General features: G+C 49.3%; 1 protein-coding gene across 1 annotated transcript in view; it reads right to left on the reverse strand.

Moving 5' to 3' along the window:
- The window catches only part of CACNA1A (calcium voltage-gated channel subunit alpha1 A), a 236845-nt gene that overhangs the window by 62706 nt on the left and 147138 nt on the right, over positions 1–27001 (reverse strand). Inside the window, exons 12-22 of the mRNA XM_059918274.1 lie at positions 25900–26012; positions 24540–24652; positions 24259–24390; positions 23893–23965; positions 21952–22069; positions 21748–21815; positions 17966–18072; positions 15466–16269; positions 6588–7051; positions 4772–4910; positions 3080–3209 (exon numbers count right to left, since the gene is read on the reverse strand). Of these exons, the coding sequence (XP_059774257.1) occupies positions 3080–3209; positions 4772–4910; positions 6588–7051; positions 15466–16269; positions 17966–18072; positions 21748–21815; positions 21952–22069; positions 23893–23965; positions 24259–24390; positions 24540–24652; positions 25900–26012 (2261 nt within the window). The remainder of the gene's footprint in view (positions 1–3079; positions 3210–4771; positions 4911–6587; positions 7052–15465; positions 16270–17965; positions 18073–21747; positions 21816–21951; positions 22070–23892; positions 23966–24258; positions 24391–24539; positions 24653–25899; positions 26013–27001) is intronic.

Genomic DNA, 27001 nt, shown 5'->3' on the forward strand with positions numbered 1-27001 from the left:
GGTCCTGCAGGAGCTGGGATCTGTGACCTGTGTGGTCACCACTCACATTCTCATTATGTGTGGTGCTTGAAGGGCCATTGGAGACCAGAGCGGCCAGGATGGCTAACTTCCTGGGATGTGCAGCAGGTGCAAGGGGCTGGAAGTTTCCAGGAAGGCTGAGGGGATGGTGGTGGGAGAGCATTTCAGGTGCACCGGGCAGAGGGCACAGCGTGGATAAAGGCCTGGTGCTCTGTGAGCTCTGAGATGGCAGGGACTGTCTCATACCCTGTCAATCCTTGACGTTTAGCTCAGCACGTGGCACACAGTAGTTGCTCATTAAATAATTACTAAATAAAGCAATGAATGGACGGAAAGGAGGAAAGAAGGAAGGAAAGGAGGTGGGGGGAAAGGCAGGCCAGGTGGTCAGCTGAATCAAATCCTGGAGAGCTTAATAAGTGGAGCAAGAGGAAATCAAAAGACCAATAAATTAGGTTCAACCATATCTAATATGTAGATCTTTTGGACCTCTACAAAAGGCAATTTTCTGTAGCTCACTGGAATCCAAAAAGGTTCTCAGTCTCATTTATCACAGGGAAATGCAAATCAAATTCCCAATGAGATTCCACACCCACCAGGTTGGCTCAATGAAAGAGCTGACAGCACCAAGTGTGGGCAAGACTGTGGAGCAGTGGGAGCCTTGTACGTTGCTGGTGCGAGTAAACATTCTGGCTGCATCTTCGGGGCCAACCACATGTAAATTCTATGTATGATCCAGAAACTCCATTACTGGTTTTAGACCCTGGAGAAAGTCAAGCCCAGGGGCCCCATGTTGGGGATAGGGGATGCTGTGACAGCATTCTAAACTGCAGACAATCCAAATGTGTGTCAAATGGAAGATGCATAAACAAATCATGGCATGGAGTGGAATATTAAACAGCAACGGAAAAGAATGACTGTCACTACCAGCATCCATACATGCTCATGTCATGGTGGACACGATTTTGGGTGACAGAGAGATGCACAGAATTTATCCCATCTGTTTAGTGTTAGAAACAGGCAAAAAAATTCTAGTGTTTAAGGATGCATGTACAGGTGGGAAAATCAGAGCAGCTAAGAAACGCTCCTTCCAGAAGTGGGGATTTTGATACCTCTGAGGTAAGGGTTGTTCAAGCACTGCTGACAACAGGGGTCAGGTCATTCTCTGTGGTGAGGCTGCCCTCTGCGCTGCAGGGCGATGAACAGTGTCCCTGGTCCCCACCCTCTCGATGCCAGTAGCAACCCTCCACCTGTCCCAACTCACAACACCCAAACGTGTCTGAAGACCTTGTTCCCACTTGTGAACCCCGCTCCAGAGGGAAGGGATGGGGGCGATCAAAGAGGTGCCTGTGGTCACGCTCAGTTTTGTTCTACTTCTTGGCTTGGGCGGTGCCTACATGGGGGAGTGCACTCGATAAATGAATGGATCTTACGTGTTCTGGGCACTTTTCTGAGGCCTGTTCTAGATCAGCTAATAAAAAGAACTCGGGAAGGGGGCCCGGGGTATCAGCTGCCTTACCATGCTCTTGAAGAGAGAGGACTTTTAAAAAAAAATTTATTATTATTTTTTTTGGCCGCGCGGCATGTGGGACCTCAGTTCCCCAGCCAGGGATCAAACCCGTGCCCCCTGCAGTGGAAGTGTGGAGTCTTAACCACTGGACAGCCAGGGAAGTCCAGAAGAGGGAGGGCTTTGAGGAGAGAGGTTTCAACTGTGAGATGGAGCAGTGGGGATGGGGCAGGGGAACCAGAGCTCCGCAAACGCTCCACGAGGGCTGGTCTGAGCCCTGCCAGGGTTCTCTACAGCCCCAGGAGCTGCAGCGGTCCCCCTGGAGCCCCCATGCCCATCCCCTCCCTGCCAGAGACAAAGCCTGCTCCAGTCTCCTAGAGTCAGCAGGGGGTTTGCTGACCCCTCTTGGGACGCCCCTCCCCCAAGCCTGGCTCTCTGGGTCCCTAGTTGAAACCAGGCAGCAGGAGATAACAGAGTGCAGCCTCAGCCCTGCCCTGGTACCAGTTTCCTCCAGGAGGCTTGTTCTAATTATTTCCTTCCATCTCCCCCATCGGGTCCCCAGGGGGCCTGCCAGGCCTGTGAAGGAAGGGAAAGTGCAAAGTAAGCTGAGGACGGGCTTGATTTATGGGGCTTGCCAGCCTTGCCAAGGCTCCTAACCTACTTAGCGAGGGCAGCAGGGCCTGACTCCCAGAGGAAGGTGGCTCGTGTAGGGGGCGATGGGGGTAGAGGAAGGAGCTGGGGAAGAAGGCGCTGCCACCAGTCCAGCCTCTGTCACGCCCTGGCCTGCTGGTGCCTTGGTTTCCCCTCTCAACCACGGCACACACTCATTCCTGCATGGCAGGACTTAATCGGGGACATGCGCACAGTAGGTGTCTGATAAAGGGAGACAGTTGAGGGAAGCAGCGGGAGATCTAGTGGGGGCAGAATTGGAATTCTGCTGTGTGACCCTGGACAGGTCACTAAACCTCCCTGAGCCTCAGTTTCCTCATCTGTCCAATGGGGATACCCTAAGCACCTGGGGCTGTGCCTGGGACACAGCAAGTGCTCAACTGACAGGGGCTGTTAGCAGACCTTGGGCCCCCAAACGGAGAGCTTTTTAGCTCTCCCAAAAGCTCAAAGTTTAGGAGGTGCCTCTGAGTCAAAATAATCCTTTCTTTCAAAGCTTCGCATCAAGACAAAAAAGTCCATTTGGTGACACCTGACTGCAGAGGAGATGCCTCTGGAACACCCCCTGCCTCAGTACCCCCCCCACACTCCACGCAGAGCTTGTGCACCTCCACATCCTGCCAGACTCACTGCCCCCACCAGGGATTCCGGCAATTTTCAGCCCCCTCTTGGCCACCTCTTCCCCACCAGGCACACGGAACCACAGTCGCAAGGAACATCCTTCCTCAAGAAGAGAATCAGACCTTCCCCTCCCAACCAGCGGCCACAAGGGCTGCGCCCAGGGGTGCCCCCAACATTTATTCCACCCTAGCTATCAGCTTTTACGATGCAGGAGAAAGTGGCCGGTGACAGAGTAGCTGGGCTGGAAGGAACCTGCTGGGTGGGACTCACATTGTTCCGCGGTGCGTTGGGCTGCACGGGGTCCTCAGCCGCCAGGGCGATGCTGCTCATGGCAATGACCATGAGGATGCACATCTCAAAGTAGCGCAGGTTCAGGATGTAATGGCACAGGCGGCGAAGGCTGGGGACAGGTAGGCGTGCAGAGGTCCACTCAGACCGCAGGCTATCGAGCCCCTTCCTCTGTAATCTCCTTATGTCACCTACCACTATCTGAGACGATCTCTAACTCCCAAGGTCCCACACCCAACAGAGTAACAAGCTCCTTCATCTGGGGACCCTCTTGGGGCAGGGGAGCCCTCAGCGAGGGAAGAGATCCACGTCTCTGTTTATAAGTTCCCATCACTTCCAAACCACCCTCTTGGAACATCTTAACTCACAGGCTGAGTTGAAGAAATATTGTCCTTGATTCTGTAGGAGATGAAAAGCTTTTTATGCATAAAATGTCACGTGGTCAAACAAAATTGGGAAATTCTGGGTTAAGTAGATTTCCGTTTTTTTTTTTTTCAATTAGTTGAGTGACCTTAGGCAAGCTATTGTACCTCAGTGCCCTCATCGGTGAAATGACCATAACAATAGTGTCTAACTCACAAGAATGTGAGGATCAAAGGAGTTAATATATGCCTGGTACATGGTAGGGGCTCCAAAAGGTTAGTTACTTAAATTATGAATTGCAGGCCTTATCAGAGCCTTCAATATGCTAATGAGATAATAATGAAATAATTAACCTCAAGTGGAGCTAATAATGATAAATATGTCATGAGATTCTATGAATGGCTGCAGGGCTGAGTGGCTAAGAACAAGGATGCTGGAGTCAGTCTGTCTGGGCTCTCCCACTTGCTTGCTGTTTGACTTTGGGCAGGTGACTTCATCTCTCTGGACCTCAGTTTCTTCATCTGTCCAATGGGGATAAGCAAAGTACCAACCCCTATAGGGTTATTATGAGAAAATTTTTTTATTTGTAAAGTATTCAGAATAGTGCCTGGTGCTAAGTGCCACATAAGAATTTCTTTATTAAAATAGATAATGTCAACCACATAAAAAAGTAAATGCACAGGGTGAGTCTCCAAGAAGCAGGTTAGAGAAAGCAGTTTCCCCTGAAGCTTATTTGACATGATTCTTCTTTGCCAAGAAGCATTTTGAGGGACCAGGGTTTCAAAAAATACCCTTTGGAAAAATGCAATTCTAAAACAACCTCTGAGCCACCAAGACATACATGCGATAAATTTCTCCCCTAGATAATCCAGCCTCCTCAAGGATGCCCAAGACAGAGGGCCATGAACTCACAGACCATCTACCCAGAATCCAAATCCTTGTAGAGCAGAGCTCAGGGACCTGGGCTGCCATGTACAATTGTACAGGTTGTGCACTGCACAAGGCAGCCATTTCTAAGGGACACCTCTCACATCACAGACAGTGTAGATGTGGATATTTATGACAGTGGTTTTTAGTTGGTGGCAGGAGGGGGTCTTTTCCAACAAAATCAGTACTTTATGATAAGTTTCTATCTTCTATGACTTAAGAAAGGGACATCATTTTTTAATTTGCTCAAAGGTCTCCTATGGACTAATGGTCTTAGAGGCAACTCTCCCCCACTACCCTTTGTCTGGGTCTGCCCTCTGTCCTGACTTCCACTGCCCCAGTGGGAGCCCTGGGCCCCCTGCCCTGGCCATGGGCCATACTCACGGGTTGGTTGTAGAGAGGATAAACATGGAGCTGTAGGGGGGCATGGGCTTGGGGCCGTCTTCCCCGGGGTCGTCTTCCTCCTCCTCTTTCTTCTCTTCCTCCTTTTTTGGCAGTGGGTCTGGGTTGGCGTTTTTGTTCACTGTTGGGAAAAGAAGCAACACAGGGCTCCCTCCACGATTTCCCGCAAACCTCTGGTCTCCTGCCTACTCTCCAGAGCAGGCAATAAGCAGCTGACACAAAGTGCCTACTATGTGCCAAGCACCCTATTATGCCATTTAATCCTCACCTGACCCTATGAGGTTGGTACTTTATGATGCCCACTTTACAGATGAGGAAACTGAGGCACAGAGAGGTGAAGTGGCTTGCCTAAGGTCACATGGCTGGGATGTGGCAAAGCTGGGATTTGAACCCAGGTAGCCTGGCCCCAGAGTGCTTGCTCTCAACCACTCTACAGCCTTGAGTCTGCTGGGACCCTCACGGGAAACTAACATAGATCTACCCCCCAGCCTATGATGACCTTTATATTGTCACTTGGAGACAGGCAGGGTGGCCAAGAGCCCCACTTTACAGATGAGAATACTGAGCCCCTCCCATAGTCAAACTGCAGGGTTTTCCCCCATTAACACCCCTCTCCTGAGTGGGGTGAGGCACCATCCTCCTGAGCATTGATCCTGCAGCCTAGCCACTCTATGGGTCCGTGGACAGGCTGAGCCTTGCTGAGCCTCAGTTTTTTCATCTGTGAAATGGGCACAATGACAAGATCCGCCTTGTAGGACTGTGGCAAGCATTTATAGAGCAAACTCATGGACAGCTTTTGCATAGAACTGGGCTACCATTATCGTCTTAAAAATAATAAGCTCGGGGTAATTTCCAAATTCCTGGTGCTTCTCAGATCGTAATCTTACAAGGGGGAGTTTGGGGGGGGCAAAAACAGCCAATCCCTCAAGGTCCTAGACCTGCACTGTCCAGCATTTGAAACGTGGCTAGTCCAAACTGCGGCATGCAGTGTAAAAACATGCCAGATTTCCAAGACTGAGTACGAGAAAAAGAATGTAAGGTAGCTCATTAATAATTTAAAAGGTATTGATGACACATTGACATGTTAACATTTTGGATACAAATCAATAGTATTTTGGGTTAAATATGATTTAACTATTAAAGTTCAATTCACCTATTTCTTCCTTATTTTTAAAATCACTCCTTCCTTCCTTCCTTCCTCCTTCTTCCCTCCCTCCTTTTCTCCTTTCCTCCCTTCTTTCTTTCTTTTAACATGGCTACTAGAAAGTTTAATAAATAAATAAATAAATAAATAAATAAATAAATAATTTTGGCTGCACCACTCGGCTTGCGGGATCTTAGTTCCCCAACCAGGGATTGAATCCGTGCCCCCTGCAGTGGAAGCATGTAGTCCTAACCGCTGGACCACCAGCGAATTCCCCTAGAAAGTTTAAAATTACATAGGTGGCCTGTGTCACATTTCTTTTGGACAGCGCTGTCCTAAAGAATCATCTGACTCCCCCAGATTTCCATCAGAGGAATCCGTTGACTCCTCAAATATGGTGGCTCCCTGGCTCTCCTGTGGGAATTTGGGATGCAGGAAATGTTGCTAACCTATTGTGTACTTGCCAGGCATCGTATGCATATTATCTCATTTAATTCCCCAGCAGCCCTGTGGGGGCAGGAACTATGTCTCTACCCATTTTCCAGATGAAGCAACTGAGGCCAGAGAGGTGGAGCCACCGTCCAGAGTCACCCAACTGAGCCTCTGGGGACTGAGCCCAGGAGGCCGGCTCATGTGTGAGATTGGAGCTCATACCTTGGACGACGGTGTGGTTGAGGGGGCGCGGGCAGGCTGGGGGGATGTCCACCGTGGTGTGGTCGGGTTTCCTGGCAGTCTTAGCTGAGGTGGTCTGGGTGCTGCTGGGGTTGGTGACGATAAGGCTGTTCTCGGGGGTCTTGGGGGGGCCGGGGTTGGACGGGTTCCCCGGGTTGTTGGGTGTCCGGCGGCTGGAAGCACGCTGGGGGTTGGTGGCCACGGCAGGTGGGGCAGGCGTGGGGCTGGGGTCGGTGCTGTTCACCATCTTGGCCGGGCTCTGGGGCAGGCCGGCATGGCCGAGGCTGTCGTGGGGACTTGCTGACTCCGCGGTGGCCAGCTTGTTGTTCTTCATGTTGTCAATATCCTCGGCCAGGGGTGGGTCTTGGCGGCCCAGGTCCTGCTGGATCGGCCGGGTGGTTGACAGGTTGGGGCCCGACACGGGGACCCCGGAGCCCTGGTTCTCTCTGTGGCAGGCAGGCCAATGAAAAAGAACCCATAAGTGAGTTAGAACATAGAGGGAATGTCTCCAGATCCTGCCTAAGATTCCACCATTCGAGGTACAAGTTGGCGGTCGAGGGGCCGTGTCCTGAAACTCCCTGGTGCCTGGTCCGTTCTTGTTAGGGATCAAGACCCCGTGGGAGTGTAAGTGCCCACCCTCCCAGGTTTCAGTGTGGTGCTTCTCCTGCCAGGAGGGCTGCTTCCTAAGAGATGAGGCTACTCCTTCATGGAGAAATCAGAAGGGAAAAGAACTTTCTGCCAGAGTCCGCATGTCTCCAACCCAAACCTTCCTGACCCTGCCTATGTGTCTCCCATTAGCTCTGAGGCAGGACGGGGACACACAGTGTTTCCAGAAGTGGCTAAAGCAGACACAGGGACACCATCTCTTTAGGGGTGGAATTGCCTCATGGATTTATCTTCTTGTTTTGTTTTTTGGCCACGCCATGTGGCTTGTGGGGATCTTAGTTCCCTGACCAGGGATTGAACCCTGGCCCTCGGCAGTGAAAGCGTGGAGTCCTAACCACTGGAATGCCAGGGAACTCCCTGCCTCATGGCTTTAAATGCTCGTAGTAAGTATGCCCCTTCCCAATATTCCAGTTAGGGAAAGCAGGTAATATACGTACATTAACATACTAAAAAATAACAATAGAAATAATAACAGCAAACATTTCAGTAACACACTTGCCTTGTAATAACCCCTTCGTCCTTAGCCCTAAGAGGGATAATTACTAGCACCATTTTACAGATGAGAAAACTGAAGCTCAGAGAGGTTAAGTCTCTTGCCAAGGCTACACAACCAGTAAATGAACAAGGTAATTTCTCACAGGGATACAAGTGTGGTGGGCAAAGCATTCCAGGCGGGGGGAACAGCCAGTGCAAAGGCCATGAGGTGGGGATAAGCTTGTTGAGTTTCAGGAGGCTGGTATGGCTGAAGGTGGAGAGTGGGAGAGATGAGGTGGGTAGGGGTTTGGTGCCTCAGTGACTCAAATAATTAACACCACGCAGATGGACATGAGGAGAAAAGAGTCTGAGTGCTCAGTGCATTTGGAGAAGGAGAGGAAAAAGTTAAGGGTCCTTGCTTAGCTTTTCGGACCTCAATGCCCACTGAGACGTCAGCGCCTCAAGGCAAGGGGTTTATTTTTGTCTGTCTTGTTCACAGCTGTGGTTTCAGTGCCCAGAACAGGGCCTGGCACATGGCAAATGCCTGGTCACTTCTCGTCAAATGATAAATGAGTGTCCCCATTTTTCAGATAAGGACACCTGAGGCCCAGGAGAAGTCCCACAGGCCTAGACTTGCCATCAACCCCTGCCTTCTCCCATCTGCACGCTCACCGCCAGCTTGTCAGAGACCCCCAGGAGCCCTGGCTTCGGTGAGGGTGGCTGCAGGCCCCGCTCACTCTGTGTCTTCCGCTGGTCCCAGCTCTGCCTGCCTGTGCATGGATCTGCGTGGACCTGACGCCCAGTCTGTTCTGTTTGCCTTCAGACACCTCTTCTGGACCCTCGATCCTCAGATAAGAGGCCCCATCATTCTTCCCCCATCCCTGGGCACTGGCCCCGGCAAAGTCTGTTTCCCGGAAACCCCAGGACATCTGTAGTTTATAATCTCAACGACTCCTCTCTCCAGAGGGCTCTGCAGTCCAAGACTTACCCCTCTGGCTCTTCTTAAAGGCACCTCCCAATTCTGTATCCCGTGCCCTCCACACCTCCTCATAAGAGCTCACACATATTGAGTACTTGCTGTGTGCCAGCCTTGACACGTCAGCTCATCTAATCCTTAGAATAACCACAGGGAGTGGGTAGTACTGTTATCCCCTTTTTACAGATGAGGAAACCAAGGCCCAGAAACACGAAGGGCCTTGCCCAAGGCCACACAGTCAGTTGCTGGCAGAGGCAGTTTGGACCCAGACCACATGGTTCCAGCACCCATACTAACCCCCACCTGACACTGCAGCTCTCTTACTAAGCAGTTTGAGATCTCCCAGGAGGCTCAGCCCACAGCTGCTGGGTGCAGGGAATCCTTGGCACTCACTGCAACCTCCAATAGTGTGAGCCAGCCTCTCTTCTATTTTGACTCGTTAACTTCTGGGACAATCTTATGACGCCTGATTTGTTACTGCTCCCATTACACAGATGAGGAAACTGAGGCCCGGAGAGGGTGAGTTAGGCATACTAGAAAATGGTTTTGTGGGACTTTCCTGGTGGCGCAGTGGATAAGACCCCGCACTCCCAATGCAGGGGGCCTGGGTTCAATCCCTGGTCAGGGAACTAGATCCCACACGCATGCTGCAACTAAGAGTTCGCATGCCATAAATAAGGAACCCGCGAGCCGCAACTAAGGAGCCCGCCTGCCGCAACTAAGGAGCCCATGTGCCACAACTAAGGAGCCTCCCTGCTGCAACCAAATAAATAAATATATAAAAATTAAAAAAAGAAAATGGCTTTGTCAGGCTGTCGCCATCACACACTCACTCAAGAGACCAGATGTGAGCAAAAGACAGCCCTCAGATTGTATCCATTCACGGAACACCCAGGAGATTAGGTACAATCGCAGGAACCAAAGCCCCTGGACAGCATAGGCTTAATTCCTGAGGCCCAATCTGTAACCCTAAATCTACCTAACACTTAAAAATTTAAAATAAGCTGGCCTCTGTAAATCAACTATACTTCAAATAAAAAATAATAATAATTTAAAAAAAAAGAAAAAGCTGGCCTCCCCTGGAGGCCCCTCCACTGGCTAAGCCACCAGTACCCTCTTTCTTGTTTTATTTTTGCATTTTAACTTGCAAAAAGTCCATGGTGTTTTTAGCAAGCAGAAGAGAGATGAGGTAATTTATTTTCAGGCTTGTGTCCCTGAGGCCACAGAGGGAGAAGGGCAGGTCCAGGCAAATTCCTCACTTCTCAGTCATGTGAGCAGGTCCTAGATTGACAGACTGACCTGGGTTTGAGTCTCACCAATGCCACTTACTAGCTGTGGGATCCTCTGTAGCTTGATTAGCCTCCCTGAGCCTCAGTTTCCTCATCTTTATTTATTTATTTTTTAAATCTTAGCAGAGTTTGTTCAATTTTTTAAAAAATATTTATTTATTTATTTGGTTGCACCTGGTCTTAGTTGCAGCAGACAGGCTCCTTAGTTGCGGCATGCGAACTCTTAGTTGCAGCACGCATGTGGGCATCTAGCTCCCTGACCAGGGATTGAAGCCAGGTCCCCTGCATTGGGAATGTGGAGTCTTATCCACTGCACCACCAGGGAAGTCCCGGTTTCCTCACCTTTAAATTGGGGATCATAGTAGTAGAACCTTCTCTATAACATGGAGACTAAAGTGAAGATCCTGGAGCTTATTTGCTATGTGACCACCGGTGATTTACTCAGCCTGTTTCTCAGCCATAACATGGGGATGATAATCTCGCTGAGTTCCTGTGAAGAATAAATGTGTGAATGAGCTGAGAGCTACAGCATTGCTCGCAGGCCTGGAAACCTAATGGAATTTGCTCTGTTGGATTTAGAACTTGCTGGGGACCAGAGACGTTTTATTCCTTCCAATTTCCCCCTTTTGGAATAGGAATGTCTATTTTTGTGCTTGTCCCACCTTTGTGTTTTGGAAGCAGATAATTGGTTTTCTAGTTTTCAGGTCCACAGATGGAAGAAAATTTTGCCCCCAAATGGATCATACCTAGAGTCTTACCAATACTGGAGTTAGATGATGAGATTTGGAATTTTTGAGCTGATGATGGGGTAAGACTTTTGGGGATGTAGAGATGGGGTGAATGTATTTTGCACATGTACATCAGATGAAAAGCTGGCTGGGAATATTTTCTCATCATTTTGTATATTCTTTTAAGTAGAGCTCTACCAAAAAGCAGGCTCCGTGAAGTTATCATTTCAAAGAGAATCTGAATCTTTTGGTCACCATCTAGAGAGACTGTACTAAATAACACAGCAGTTGAGATCACGGCGTACGTTTTGTTAGAGGGACAGCCTCACACATGGACCAAGAGCCCCTTGTTCGGATGGAAAGGGGATCTGAGGGTCTTTTGTTTTGTCTTGCTTTTGTTTCTTCTGCTGGCTCTGTTTGCAGTGGAGTTTTAACAAGCTCAGCCTGCAGAGGCCTAGTGTCAATCTCCAGGAAGTTTTATTTCCAAGTGTCTCCAAGGAGAACTCAAAAGCGGCAGAAAACTTTGAAGTCAGGCCCCTTCCCCCTTCCCTCTTGGGGATCTGCCATCATCTGCCCGGAATTGGCAGCTGATTGCATAATGCCTGTCCTGCACTACATCCCTTCACCAGCTAATCACTTCAGCATCCCTCTGCCAAGGGCTATGGACATCTTGCCTGGGGCATGCTCAGGTCCCTCAATTCAGAGGATGGTGTTTGTGTCCCCGCTATCCTTAGGACCTGCACATATTAACTCATTTAGTCCCCACAACAATCACCATCTGAGGTGCTACTAGGATCAGGCCCATTTTACAGATGAGGAAGATGATACCCAGAGAGGCAAAGGCGCTTGCCCGCTGTTATCCAGCTGGGAAAGGGCTGAGGTGGACTCTGGCCCTAGAGATCTGAAGCTACAGCACCACTCAGTGAAGAAAGTGGGGCAATGGATGACTTGGGTGTGCGTGGAATGGAGGTGCTGAGACTGGCTAAGGCAAATTGGGGGTGCTGTTAAGAATCAGGGTGTTAAGGGATGAAGCCTCTCCTCTCCACCCCATGCTGGATAAACTGTGAGGCTCGGAAGTCCAGTATCTCTCTTATTGCTCCTTTTGGGGAGTAGGTTGTCTTGGTGATGAGAGCAGGTGGAACTCGTGTGCAAATAGCCGAGATATTAATTCTAGGGTGGTGCAGGTCTTGCAAAAGGTCCCGTTGCTCAGTCAAATCTAGCAGGAGGCACTGCCCAGCTATCAGGGAGTGGTGGATACCCTGAAATCCACAGATTTTTTTACTGGGAGTCAGAGAAAGCTCCATCCTCACTTTGGTGCCCCTGGGGTGACACTGGGCTCAGCCACCTGGTGTGGGAGGTCAGGGGTTAGCGACTGTTTAATGATACAAAACAGAGCGTGCTCTATCCCCTTTTTACTGGGGTGAGCCAGTGAAAGCTTCCGGGGTGGGGGACATGTAAACCTGGGAAAACTGAAGTGGAAGAGATTAAGGGAGAAATGGTGGGGGAAGACAGGGGAAATAGAAAGAAAACAATTCTATTTATTATCAATGCTCTGGAGAATCAAAACACAGAGTGTGTCTGGGGAGAGGCCTAAGGAAGGACAAGAGGAGAAATGTGTGAGGCAGGCCTGTTAAGGACCACTGGCTTTGTCATAATACAGAACTGAAATGTCTTTTTAGTATGTTACGTCCTTGAATAAAATTTTATCTTCGCCATTCTTATTTTATTTTTTTGGCTGCGCCACACGGCGCATGTTTGTCTTGGATTTTTTTTCTCTAAAAGTGCCCGAATCTTCATGAAGTTTTATTTCCAATGAGAACCTTTTTATCAGCCAAATGAATAATGCCTCTCCTGGCCACATCTACCTCGACACATCTATTAATAAAGGAGTGGGCAGTACCCTCCTGGTGCAGATTTGGGGGTGGAAGTGGGGGAGGTACTTTGTTCCTCTGGAGAGGAGGGGGAGCAGGGGCCACCTGTGGAATTCAGGAAAGCTGGGTTCTTATCACACTACTGCTATCAGCTGGCTGGCTGCCCTTGGGGAAATCCCTTTCCCTCTCTGGGCCTCAGTTTCCCCATCTGTAGAAAGAAGGAGTTTGAGTGGACAAAACAAAAGGCTATGCATCTGAAGTTTTGTTTTTTAGTCTATGATGCAAGTGTCTTAATAGTAATAATGATAATAATAATAGTAATAGCTAAAACTTATCGAATGCTTATTACTACTGCTACTGTGAAAAATAGTTAACATTTACTGAGTACTGAATAATAATAATATTCATACTAATAATAGCTAATACTTACTGCATACTTATTATAAGCCAGGCACCATTTAAAGCATTTTGCATGTATTAACTCATTTGAACCTTTCACCTACCCTAGGAGGTAGGTAGCATTCTTATTCCCACTTTACAGATGGGGAAACGGAGGCCCAGAGAGAGGAAGTGACGGGAGCTGTAAGTCACACAGCTGGGAAGTGATGGGGCAGCAGTGTGACCTCTGGCTCCAGAATCCTTGCCCTTCACAACCAGGCTGTGCTGCCCTTCTGTCCCTGTCATCCTTCTTCCTTCAATGATAGGAGTAGATATAATACAAGGATGATAACAGTAATATTAGTAGTATTAAAATAATAGCACCAGGAGACTTGCCTGGTGGTCCAGTGGTTAGGATTCCTCACTTTCACTGAGAGGGGTTGGATCCCGGGTTGGGGAACTAAGATCCAGCATGCCATGTGGCATGGCCAAAAAAAAAAAAAAAAAAAAAAAAAAATACCACCAGTGATCCACTGGTTCTTAATTATGGAGTCCTGTGCTAAACGCTCTATTCCACGTAAAATGCCTTCAGTGGCCTCCCATTTCCCTGGGAGGACTCAAGGCTCTGCTGACCTATTATACTCCCTGCAACTTCTTTGTCTGCCACTCTCTCCTCACCCTCCAAATGGCAAACTGGCCTCCTGCTGTTCTACCTTAGGGCCTTTACACATGCTGTTCTTAGCCTAGAACACTATTCCCTTCTCAGAAACAGTGGTTTTCAGGGGGCTGTTGCGGAGCTATGTGGAGACCTAATGCCATAGTAATGGAGGGCATAGTGGGCATTTAGGAAATGGGAGGCAGGTATATAAGTATCTTACCACGTGCAGGGCAGTCCCACCGAGGAAGAATTATCCTTTCTCCTTCATGACTCTCTAATGTCCCTCACACAGGTGAAAACTCTGCTTGTAATGATCTGAGTCTCTTGTTTCAACCTAACTCTGCTTTATGTATCAGCATAAAGTATTTTTTTGCATGTTTTAAATATACATCGTATCTTCCCAGAATGCAAGTACTGGACAAATTAAAGGAAGAGTAGACTCTATTTCGTACGGAACTTCACCATTTTGGAACATCTCCACACTGATGGTAACTCCCTCATGTTATTCGAGTAACCTGCATCCTGAGTCAGCTGGCATCTGTACCTGTCTCATTCATGGTGATTTTGTGGACAGGTGTCTGCATCAGAATTGCTTCACTCTGTCTTCTAGGGTCTCATTACTCAAAGTGTGGTCCCTGGACCAGCACTGGCTCCTTAGAAATGCAGAACCTCAGGCTGCACCTGAGACCTACTGAATTAGAATCTGTATTTTTCACAAGATCCCTGGGGATTCGTGCACCCATTCAATTTTGAGAAGTGCAAGCTTAGTGAATACGGCATGTAACAGAAGCATTTAAACACATCATTAAAAATTAATATGGTGCTGATGTATGTAAATGAAATCATTATGTTGTACACCTTACACTTATACCGTGCTGCCCGTCAATTATACCTCAATAAAAGTGGAAGAAAAAAAAAGAATACCTAATGCCGAAAAAAGAAAACACAAAGAACTTACAAGAGGGTTTTTTTAAAAAAAGAAAAAAAAATCAAAAGGATGCCCTAGTGGCGGGTGATATATAATAAAAGAAGAATAAGAGATCAACTATACTCCAATAAAAATTAAAAAAAAAAAAAGAAGACTAAGAGGACGTTAATTAATGAAAGAACACATGTAAGTTGTTTGGGCTCCTAAATGTACAATCACCGTAGGATTTTCTAAGGAGTGTTACAAAATATTGTTATGAAAAACAGGGTGTCGTTTCTGACTGGGTGAGGTGTTGGCCTGGAGATGCCGCCAAAAGCCTTGAACCCTGCTCTTCATTCAATTCTGAGGGCCCAGAGTGGCTTTTCCAACCCCCCAGGAATAGCATCAGGTGAAAAATGATTGACTCAATAACAGCTAAAAAGGGTCTAAATTTCCCAAGCACTTATTATGTGTCAGCTGCTCTTTCAGGCCCTTTGCATATATTACATCATTTAATTCGAGCAATGACCAAATTAGACCCCACTATCTCCATTTTACAGATTGTGAAAACTGAGGCCCAGAGACATGAAGTCCCTGCCGAAGGCCACACAGCAAGCACATGGAAGAGCTGTATAATTCTGGGGGAAAATTCTTGTAGCGTTTCCCTGAGACGTACAAGGGCTTGATAGTTTGCAGCTTCTGGCTCCAGATGACCTGGGTTCAAGGCCACTTATTAGATGTATTACCTTGGGCAAGTCAGCTCCAACTCTCAGTTTCCCCATCTGTGAAACGGGGCCATGACGAGGGGGCTGTCAAGAAGCTTAAATGAGTGGCTCAGGAGAGTACCAGGTATCCAGCAGGTGCCACTTTGCCTCATCTTATCATTTCTACTATGGTCATCGCTTCCACTTACTTCCTCCTCCGGTGCCTGCGCTCCTTGTCCTCCCTGCGTGCGTCCCCGTCGTAGGCGGGCGGAGGGCCAAGCCGGTGCCGCCTCCTCCGCTCGGCGCCGTCTGGGCCCTCGCCTTCGCCGCCCCGGGCCGGCCGGCTGCCCTCGCGGTGCCGGGACCTCCGATCGGCCTTGTCCTCTGGGCCCTCGTCGCCCGGCCTGCGGTGCGCCCGGTGCCTGCGGGGCTCCCCGTCGGCCCCCGTGCGCGGGGACCCGCTGCGGCTTTCCCGGCTGCACCCCTGCCGGTGGGCGTGCCTCCGGTGCGGGTCGCAGACTTTGCCCCGCTCCGCCTCGCCCTCCCAGAACCCCGGCTGCTCCAGGCCGCCCTCCCGGGCGTGGTGGTCCGACTCGCGGCCGTAAGGCCCCTCCCGGCTCAGCTCGGCCTCCTGGCTGCCCGCCCAGGGCCTCCGGGTGTCCGGGCCCACGGAGCCGCAGGGGTCCCGGGCCCGGTCGTGGTAGCGGGCCTGTTTTCTCAGGAAGTCCTCGGCTCGCTGCTGCCCGAGGCGCTGGTCCACCGTGGGCTCGGCCGCCCGGCTCTTATTGGTGTTGTTGTTGCGGTTCTCCTGGGGATCGACCACCAGCGGCCGGTCCAGGTGGGTCTTCATGTCGGGCCGCAGGTGCCGGGCGTAGGAGGCCTTCCAGCGCTCGTCCGGGTCCATCTCGTTGTACAGCGCCTCCCGGCTGGCCAGCAGGTTCTGCTTCCGCATCTCGCTTGTCCGCTGCTCCCACACGGACTTGGCGGGCTTCTGGTTCTTCTGTTGTTCCTTCCTGCAACGGAAGGGCGCAGGGGTTAGGGCACTGTGGCCTGCATGGACCTCTCGGGCGAACAGGCGTCTCAGCCCAGGTGGGCATCTCCACCCTGGTGGGTGTCTTGCCCCAGGTGGGCATTTCCGCCCAGGTGGGTACCTTGGCCCAGATGGGCATCTTGACCAAAGTGGGCATCTCTGTCAAGGTGGGTATCACGGCCTGGCTGGGTATCCCTGCCTAACTAGGTGTTTCAACCTGTGTGGAAAACTCAACCTGGCCGGATGTCTCGTCCTTACAGGCGTCTTGGCCCAGATGGGCATCTTGTTCCAGTAAGGTATCCTGGCCTGGTTGGGCATTTCGGTCTAATGGGGGTCTCAGCCCAGGTGTATGTCCCCACTGACCTCTCTATTCCTCTTCAAATTTTAGCACATGGCCTCTGGGGGCTGTCCTGATGTTCAGAATATTTTAACCTCTGAGACAGCCAATCATAATGGACACTGACCTGGGGCAGGTTCTGGAAGCGCTGACATGAGCGCTTGGGAGTCTTGGGACAGTACCTATCTATCCACTGGTGCAAAACACCAGTGGGGTCATGGCTGGGAGTGCTGGCTGGGCTGAAGCCCTGCCTGGAGCACACAGATTTTTCCAGGGGTTCTATGTGTATTGATAGTTTTATACAGACCATCAACTTCTATAGGCTTGCCTGCCTGAGCATGTACTTTCCTGGGCTCCCCTTCCACAGCCATCTCCTTGCACTTTGAGAAAGAAAGCCCCCTCCCCATTGTCCCATTATGCACCGCCCCACAGTACGCAAAATCCCAGGACTACCCAACAAAGGTGCAATTCAGAATATCTGTGTTAACGAATCTTTCATCAAGACACCTTAATTAACTCTTTACCACCTTAACACCTCTGGTCCACCAGCAAATTCTGTCCACTCTGCCTTCATGATCTGTCTAGAATTCAGCTACATCCATGACCTGTTCAGTCACCACCCTGATCCAGCCCCCACTATCTCTTTTGCAGGGAACAATGCAGTCTTCTCCAACCTGGTCTCCTGGCTCCTGCCCTTGCTTCCCTGATAGCAGCCAAAGGGTACCTGTGAGCACCTGAGTCCCTCCCTATCCCTCCTCAGCTCAAGAACCCTCCATGTCTCCCACCTGGCTCAGAGCAAAATTCTAAGTCCTCCCTACAGCCCACAAGGCCCTGCCTGATCTACTCATCACCTCTCTGCCCTCACCTCCCCCCACTCGCCCCCCTCACTCACTCTACTTCAGTCACACTGGCCTCCTTCGTGTTCCCTAAACACACCAGGCACGTTCCTGCCTTAGGGCCTTCGTACACGCTGTTCCCATTGCCTGCGATGCTCTTCACTCAGACCCCCACAGAGCTCCTCCCTCACCTTCTTCAGGCTTTGTCACCTTCTCAGTGAGACCTTCCCTGACAACTTTACTTAAAATCATAACTCTCACCACCCCTAGCCCTCCCTATAAACCTCAACCTCTTGTTAACGCTGTATTCCCAGCAGCTAGAACAGTGCCTGGCACATAGTACCTGCTTATTAATTATTTCTTGAGTGGAAGTGGGTGGGAGGGCAGAAGCACCTCTTCCTAAAGCTCAACCCAGTCAGGGACTGCTCCCTGCCCCCCAAATCCTTGACTGGGAGGGTGCAGAGGGTGAGGAGCCCGGAGAGCATACCAGAGTTGGGGGCACTTACACAGCTATGGACATGTTGGCTGCAGACAGAGGGCTCACTTCTGCCACCTCCTTGGCTTTCTGGAGGGCGAGTTTCTGGTTGGCTGCCTCTTCTTCTTCTTGTTCATCCTAAAAGTCACATGTGATCCCTGTTCACAAAACATGAACTGGGCCTTGGGGCCTCACCTCTGACCCTATTGTTAACCAGGGGCAACATTTCAGATATTTACAAACAGGTGTGGCCTGGGTGTCAGCCAAACAGAGCCGAGGCCCAGTGACTGGAAAGGACGCCCGTCAGTTGAGTATACTGCTATCCCCTTTATGTACAGGCTCAATAGCTAGCTCATTATTAACCCTATTTTAACACACAGTCAGAAGAAAAGGAGAAAGACTCCCTTCCCTTCCCACAATGGAAATTTTTCTGTACCCTGTCTCAATGAGCTGGAAATTAATGCAAAGATTTTCCTCTCACTCTACTTCCTGGGCCATTTAAGCTCTCTGAACCAAGACTTTTAAAGAACACTGACAAGCCCCCACGTGCAGAAAAATCTGGCATCCCACAGCCCATCCCATGCACTGCCAACAGCCTCCAGAAGGGGAATCAGGAGAGGAACTTATATTCTCAGCCAGTTAGGTTCAGAGAGGAGGAGGATGGGGGAAGATGTTTTAAAAATACACACAGAGAAAGACGTTTTGGGGCTTTAAATCCTTCTTCAGCCTTCATGCAGGGCCTCATTCGTAAAACAGAAAAGCCAACAAAGAAAAAGCAAAGAAAAAGCAACAAGAAAGAAATGGCCAGAGATGAACCCGCCGATAAAAAAGGTCATGCGGTGGCAGGGCACCTCTCCCACTGTGCTGAGCTGTCTGGGGCAAGAAGCAACCTTACCACCTCAGAAATGGTCAGATCAGGACACTCTCTGTCAGTGACAACACAGGGGTGGGACCCCGCTGGCCACCCTGCTCTCCCAAGGCCTCCCCTCCTCCTGGCATCACACCCAGCATTTCTCAGAGCTGAGTCCCTGGACCACCTGCCTAAGAAACACTGCAAATGCAGATTCCCAGGTCTCCTGAAGAACCTGGGCTGGGCCCTGGAATCTGCATTTTCAATAAGCTCCCAGTTGAGTCTGAAACACGCTGAAGTTTAACCAACGTTGCATGTGGTTAGAAGCACAAGTTCTGGACCCATCTGGATTCAAATCTCAGCTCCTTCACTTTCTGCTTACCTTGGACGAGTCTCTTAACTTCTCTGTGCCTCACAATCTTCATCTAAAATTTCAACTCTCCTCGACTTTCCCCACTTCATTTTTCTCTTTAGCACTTATCACCATCTGACAAGTTTCTTTCTCATCTATCTCTCCCCCTAGAATATCAACGAGGGCAGGGATTTGTCTGTTTTGTTCCCTGCCATGTCCCTGGCTCCTAGACCCCGTTCACAGTAGATGCTCAATAAAGGCTTTTCCTTTTTAATTTCAATTTTAATTGATTAATTTATTTTTGGCCGCGCTGTGGCTTGTGGGATCTTAGTTCCGTGACCAGGGACCGAACCCAGGGCCCTGGCAGCGGGAGTGCCGAGTCCTAACCACTGGACCACCAGGGAATTCCCAAATGCTTTTCAATGAATGACAAAATCTGTAAAATAGGGATCAGAGAATTTGCCTCCTAGGTTTTCTGTGAGGGTTAACTGAGATGAAAACCTATTACTACTATATATAAAACATAAACAATAAGGTCCTACTGTATAGCACAGGGAACTATAGTCAATATCTTGTAATAAATTATAATGGAAAAAATACGAAAAAGAATTATATATATGTATAACTGAATCACTTTGCTGTACACCAGAAATGAATACAACATTATAAATCAACTATACTTCAATAAAAAAATTAAAAAAAACCCCAACCACATAAGGCGTTTAGTGGGGTCCCTGCCACATATTAAATGCCTGAGAAATGCTTGTGGCATAAATGAAGGAAAGAATGAGGGTCTGGAAGACACGTCACAGGAGATGAGCTTTCTCCTTCCCCTTCTCCCACCCTCCTGAGGTATCTCCTCCCCCATGATGGCCCTTGAGGATGAGGTCTTGGAACCTGGATGAGATCATGGCTGGAACAGCCCCTGAAGCACTGACGCCAGCCAGCTCCATGGTGGCCAGGACTGTGGCTGTGTGCTTGGGGTGGTGGAGACTTCCGTTTCCCCCAGTCAGAGCTGGGCCCAGGAAAGACTCTCTCCCTCCTGCCAAGGCTGGCAGATGGAGGGTTGGCAAAGTCTGCTCAGTTCAGTTCAGTTCCCTGAACATGGCCTGAACACCTCGAGGCACTGGGGATGGGGCTGTGAAGCTGAGGCAGGTCCCAGGCCTGGACCTCCTAGGCTGAATGATTCTGCACACGTTCTTTTAATGTGATGAGGCTGCTGGCGAAAGGCTTAGGTCAGACGACCGCTAGCTCCTAAGATGCCTTTGTTCCTGACACCCTCCCCTCAAATTGCAAAAAGGTGCCCAGCTTCCTTCGTGCAGTGCACAACCTGTACAACCGTTCCCAGCCGCTCTGCCTGTGGGCTATCCCAGGGGTGTGAGCTGTGTTACTGAAAGCAATATTGCCTCCTCTATGACTAGCTGAGGTGGACCTGAGTCCCAGGGAGTCCAAGGCTGCCCTACGGGGCATCTGGCACCAGGTTTTGTCCAGATAATCCAATATCACTGACCATGAATGAAAACTGGACTTCTCCTCACATGGATGGTTCTCACCACCCATCCCCCCAATTCCCTTCTGATCTCATTTCCTGTACTCTTCTCTCTTTTCTGTTCTTTGAGGGGGTCACACCTCTGCTCTTTCAGTTCCTAGATATGTGGTGAGGTCACAACCTCTCCGGGCCCCGGTTTTCCCATCTGTGAAATGAGCATAACAGTAACTCCCTACCTCTTATGCTTTCTGGTGTCTGGCATACAAGAGGGGCAATCACATTTTCCTTGGTTGTTGTTATTTTTATTTTTATCATTACCTGCTCAGCTGGGGCTCAAATGAAAGCTGGCAGGGTGTGTGGGTAGACAACTTAGGTTCTGGAACTTGCCAAGTCTGGGTTCGAATCCTAGCCTTCCCTTTACCAGCTCTGTAAAATGTGAGCTCTAGGTCCAGGTGACTGCTCATGCCAAGTGACTTACAAAGGCTCCCTTTATTGAGCACTTCCTGTGTGTCAAGAACGGTGCTGAGCGCCTGACATGTATAGCATGATGCTCTAAATAGTAGCGGGTATTATCATCCCATCTGGGGCCAGTGATTTTGCCGTTCTGAGCCTCAGTTCCCCCTTCTGCAAAAGGGAGAAAACAGCAATGCCTGGAACCATGAGCACATATAATTCTTTACTGCTACCACTCAGTGATGAAATCCAGCCAGCTCCCAAGCTCACAGGGACACACACACTGAGCCTCAGGACCTTGTCTGGGTTATTCTCCATCTGTCCCCTCCTTTCGGGTTTAGGGTGGTGACAGTGCCTGCTATCCTAGAGGCTGCCGCATTCCTTGGAAGTCCCTTGACACTGCCCACTCCTTGTAAATGGGCACTCTGGTGGAGTTTGCCATCTGTTTCCTGTAGAAACCCTGCTGCCTTAGCCCCCCTCCTTTGCTGTAGAATCCACTTGATTATGGACAGTCTATTTTGGGGGTGGGGGAGGAGGCACTTTCTCCCCTGGTACAGTGCATCCAGGGCAAAAGCTCTGACCCTAGCCCCTACCCCCACCTGGCACGGTCCTGATCTGCCATGAGCAGGTGGTAACTTTGCCACAGCAACATTCTCCCACCAACTCCACCTTGGTGAGCTCTTGGGCGTTGGCCAAATTATCCACTGCGATGGCCAAGAACACGTTCAGGAGGGTGTCTGCAAACGTGGGAGTCAGGGAAAGCATCACCACTTGGACTTTGATATCTGGGACTCCTGAATCCCCCACCTTGTGCCCCCCAATCTGCTCTCCCTGAGGCCCGGGCACGTCCCCGTTTCCCCACACAGAGGATACAGTTCCCAAAGAGCGTCAGCACGATGAAGTAGATGGAGAACACCATGCCGCCCTGCACACCCCCCTGAGACTTGATGCCGTCGTACATGACCTCATTCCAGTCTTCGCCCGTCAGGATCTGAAAGGGGAGGGAGAAACACACAGCCAACCCCCTCTCAACCTTGGGCCCCTCGGAGATGCAGCTGTGGAGCCGGAACCTGCCGTGTGGGCCTCTCCTCGGCCCTTGTCTCTGGGTGGGGAAGGTCTCATCTGTTTGCAAGAGGAAAGGGCTGTCCCTGCATTGAGGGGCTCTCAGCCTGTTCTAGGAAAAAGTGACCCTGCAGGAGTCACAATCTTTCTGTAACTCCATCTTCCCTGATGTGATAAGGGGATTTTGCTATAGGCTGAGTTGTACTCCCTAAATTCATACGTTGAAGCTCTAAATCCTTGTGTGATGGTATTTGGAGACGGGAGGGAATTAGGATTAGATGAAGACATGACAGTGGGGCCCTCAAGAGGGGATTAGTACCTTTATAAGAAAAGACACCAGAGAACTTGGTCTCTCTCTCTCTCTCCCTGCCACATGAGAGAGAAGTGAGAAGGCGGCCGTCTGCAAGCCAGGAGGAGAGTCCTCACCAGGAACCAACCCTGCATGCACCCTGATTGTGGACCTCCAGCCTCCAGAACTGTGAGAAATAAATTTCTCTTGCCGTATATTCACTGGTACTTCTGGACTGCTGTGTCTGGGGGTGGTGATGGTGGTGGTACTGGTGACCAGAGGAAGCCTCAGGTAAAGGGACACAGGTGCTGGCAAATAGAAGTTGTGCAGATGTGTATGGGAAGGGCTAAAGGGATATGTATGTAGCATCCACACAGGTGTTAAAAAATATCCAACTTCCCTCCTTTGTATTATTTCCATGAGGATAAAGTAAATGTGAAAGAACTCCCAAAACATTAATCTGTTAATGCAGGGTTGTTTAGCCTTGGTACTACTGACATTTGGGACTTCCTCCCGTCCTGTGCAATGTAGGGTGTTGACTGGCATCCTTGGCCTCTACCCATTAGATGCCAGTAACATCCCCCCACACCCCCAGTTGTGACAACCCAAAATGTTTTCAGATACTTCTAGGTGACCTTGGGGGACAGACTCCTTCTTGGGCAAGAACTCTTGTGCTGAAGATATATGGATGGCGATTACTAATATTAATAATCATTTATGTGAGGGCTCAGAACTTCATGGATGGTTTCCCTTTCCAAGCCCCTGTCTAGGGGTCTCATTTAGAAATTACCTCTCCCCCAGGAGAAGAGAGGAGTGAAGTCACATTTTCCATAAACTCTCTGTCCCCTAAAGAGACAGAACCCACATGGAAAGGCTCTGGAAGTCCCAGCTAGGCCAGTTCCAAACCTCAGGGCATGTGCCTACCTGGGTACAGAAGTTGGTTTGGGGAGACCACCCAGGGTCAATCTGTTTGCCTTGGAATATGGGATTGGGGTGTCTTCCAATCTGGGGGAGGATGGTGTATTATCCATGTCTATTATTTTCTATATTCTGATGCTTTGACATATGTGGGAGGCCTTGTTGACCCTGGAGGGAGTCAAGACTAGCTAATTCTTAGAGATAGTAACCAACTTGCCCGTGAATGTGCTTTTCAAATGCAAACCAACCAATCCAGAGCCCACACTCCCAATCATCTCCACTATTGGGCTCTTACAATCAGGGCCAACCTTCTCCTGCCAGAATCAGCCCAGGGTCAGGTACCAGACAACTCAGGACAGCTCCAGGGCCTGCTGAAATTATTTAAACTAGCCAATCCTAAGCCTGCTTAACGTGCCTTGCCCATTTCTTCCTGTGGAAACCACAATAAAGGCTCCTGCCCACGTTCCCCGCTCCCTCTGCCTCCTGACGAGCTCTGGTGCTTCCCTGTACGGCCCTGCATTCATGGGGCTGGGTGAAGGTTGTACCTGAAATACCGTCATTATTGCTGCTGGAAAGGTGTCGAAGTTGGTAGGAGGAGTCCCTTCATCGAAATTAAACCTGCAGAGAGGACACAGACATTTCACGTGGGTCCCACCTCAGGTGTTCTGAGGGCTTGGCTCAGTATCTTGTTTCCAGGGCAGTATCTCCGTCCCCTAAAAGGACACCCTGCGTGGTACCCGGGGCCCCACCCATCTGGGTGAGTGCACTGGGCACCCAGGCCACGAGGAGGGCAGACTGTGTGATGCAGGTGGGCCTGGGTCTCTGGAGGCACTGAGCGAGGTGCCTGGGGGTGGGAGGCCCCGGGCTGGACCCCAGGGAAGCAGAAGTCAGAGGATCTGCCGAGCACTTACTGGCCACCAAAGAGCTGCATTCCCAGAAGGGCAAAGACGACGATGAAGAGGAAAAGGAGGAACAACAGGCTGATGATGGATTTCATGGAGTTGAGAAGAGACACGACCAGGTTCCTGAGAGATGCCCAGTACCTGCCAACAGAGGCCAGGGGTGGGGGGTGGGGGTCAGGCTGGGCCAGGGTGGCAGCAGCTAAGCCCACCTTCCCAACATGGTGGAGGTGGCCCCACCCTGGCCCCCGTCCCCATTCCCATCGGGATACCAGGCAACCCCAAAGACTTACTTTGTGACTTTGAAAATACGCAATAACCTGAGGGCTCGTAACACACTGATTCCAAAGGATGTGCCGGGTTTTATGACGGCCCAGATGACCTCAAAGATGCTCCCGATGATGACCTAGAACAGAGGACCCGGTCTTATGTCCAGGCTCCTTGCAAACGTGCCCTGGGTCTGAACCTTGCAGGAACCCAATCCACGTCCCACCCTCAAATAGAATCAGGGTGAGGGTCTCAGACGCCTCTCATCCCTTCTCTTTTTTAACTTATTAAGAGCTGATGAGCACAAAGAATTCATGAAACACATGATTACAAAGCGAATGCCCACGAAACCACCACCTATGTCGAGAAATAAGACACGTCAGCAGCCTGAAAGCCTCCAGGGACCCCTAGACATAGCCATCACCTTGAATTTTATGCTAACCATTTCCTTTAACCATGTGCATTTAAAAAATTGAGGTGGAATTCACATAACATAAAATTAACCAGAATGGTTAACTTAAAATACTGCACAATTCAGTGGCCTTTAGTACATTCACCATGTTGTATAACCATCACCCCCCTCTAGTTCCGAAACATTTCCATCACCCCCCCAAAGAAGACCCCGGACCCATTAGCAGCCACTCTCCATCCCCTTCTTCCCGGCCGCTGGCAATCACTAATCTACTTTCTGTCACTGGAGATTTGCCTGTTCTGGATATTTCATATAAATGGAAATATGTAATACGTGACCTTTTATTTTATGTCTGGCTTCTTTCGCTTATCATAATGTTTTCGAGGTCTTTGCCTTTTTAAAGCATTCAAGGATCCTCCGTAATCCATATAGCTTAGTTTTACCCGTCTGAACGTTCATCAGCAGAATCATGCTGTATAGACTGGTTTTGTCAGTGTCTTGCTTCCTTTTGTGCAGTATTATGTGGCTGATGGGTGTGGCTGTTTTTGGTTGCCTCTCGTTGGTGCAGAGAATGCCATTATGTGGCTAGGCCACAACTTTATCCACTCTATTGCAGAGGGATATTTGGGTCGTTTGGTCTGGGACTAGCACGGCTGCTCAGGACATTCTTGTATGTGTCTCCTGGGCATCTGTGTGAGCTTCTCTAGGGTGAATCCCTAGCAATGGAATCGCCAGGTCAATCCTACTTTCCAGAAAGAGTCCACAAACTTCCCCTCCCACCAGCAGTGGTTGAGGAGGGTTCTAGGGGCTCTGTATCCTTGCTGAAGTTGGGATTGTCCTTTCGTTCCTTTTGCATTCAGCAGAGTCTCTCATATCCAGGGGTGATCCTACTTCTGTCTTTTGGATGTCCCCAGGTGTCAGCCATTCTAAGCTAGAGCTGGAGAACTGAAATCCTTAGAAACCAGACCACTTACCCCACAATCAAAACAGTTGAAGGAAGAGTGGAAGTAAGGCCGCGTCCCAAGCCCGTACATTTTTATAAACATTTCGGACATAAAGAGTCCTAAGAAAATGAATTCTGCATAGTCTAGAAGGGAGAGGGGGGTGGAAAACAGAGGAGGTTAGATCTGTGGGGGGAGGTTCCAGGTGGCTCTGACATTCCTATTAATTGCAACCCTGGCTGGTGGGTTCCTGGGTGCTTACTATATTTTTTTTAAAAAAAGTTAATTAATTAATTAAAAAAAATTTAAATTGAAGTACAGTTGCTTTATAATGTTTCAGGTATACAGCAAAGTGATTTAGTTTTATATATATTCTTTTTCAGATTCTTTTCCCTTATGGGTTATTACAAGATATTGAAAATAGTTCCCTATGTTATGCAGTAGGTCCTTGTTGTTTATTTTATACATCTTACTATGTTTTTAAAACGAACAAATGAATGAATTAACTAACTGACTAACAGCTAACTGGCTAATTGGATAACTAACAAAATAAAGTGGTTCCATAATGCCAGCATGTCATAATCTAAGAATTATGACTAAACCACTTTTATATGTCTGAGTTCCAAAGGAATAATAGAAATAGAAATCATGACAGTGTTCTATTTGTAATCCTTGTGTTGGGGACTTAGTTGGAGCACCACAGGCAACTAATCTAAGGCATGGCTTTTCTCCGAACTTCACATCCCTTGGAAATCCTGTCTTGCTGATGTCTGAAAGTCGTGATGCAAGATAAAGCCTTTTGTTTTTTGGTGAGAAAGCATAATGGTGCAAATACCTTGGGGAGAGGTAACTCATGGTTATTTGTTTGCTCCAGCAAAGAAACGTTTAATAGCAGTCCCTTTTCTGAGATGGCTTTCTTGGTGGGGTAGGAAGTTGAGGGGTCAGGAAGGGCATGAGTAGTCACCTACTGGAGGGGAAGGAGAGGTAAGGAGGAATTCTGAGGGGAAGAAAGCATACAGAAAGGGGAAGACAGAGGACCCAAACCTCCAAGAATTCCATTTTGGTCACATAGCTAACTCTGTTTGAAGGTCAAGGGTATTTGTTATATCATTCTTTTTTTTAATGGTGTAAGATT

This window comes from Balaenoptera ricei, chromosome 3 (genome assembly GCF_028023285.1).
Source record: "Balaenoptera ricei isolate mBalRic1 chromosome 3, mBalRic1.hap2, whole genome shotgun sequence".
Classification (NCBI taxonomy): Eukaryota; Metazoa; Chordata; class Mammalia; order Artiodactyla; family Balaenopteridae; genus Balaenoptera; species Balaenoptera ricei.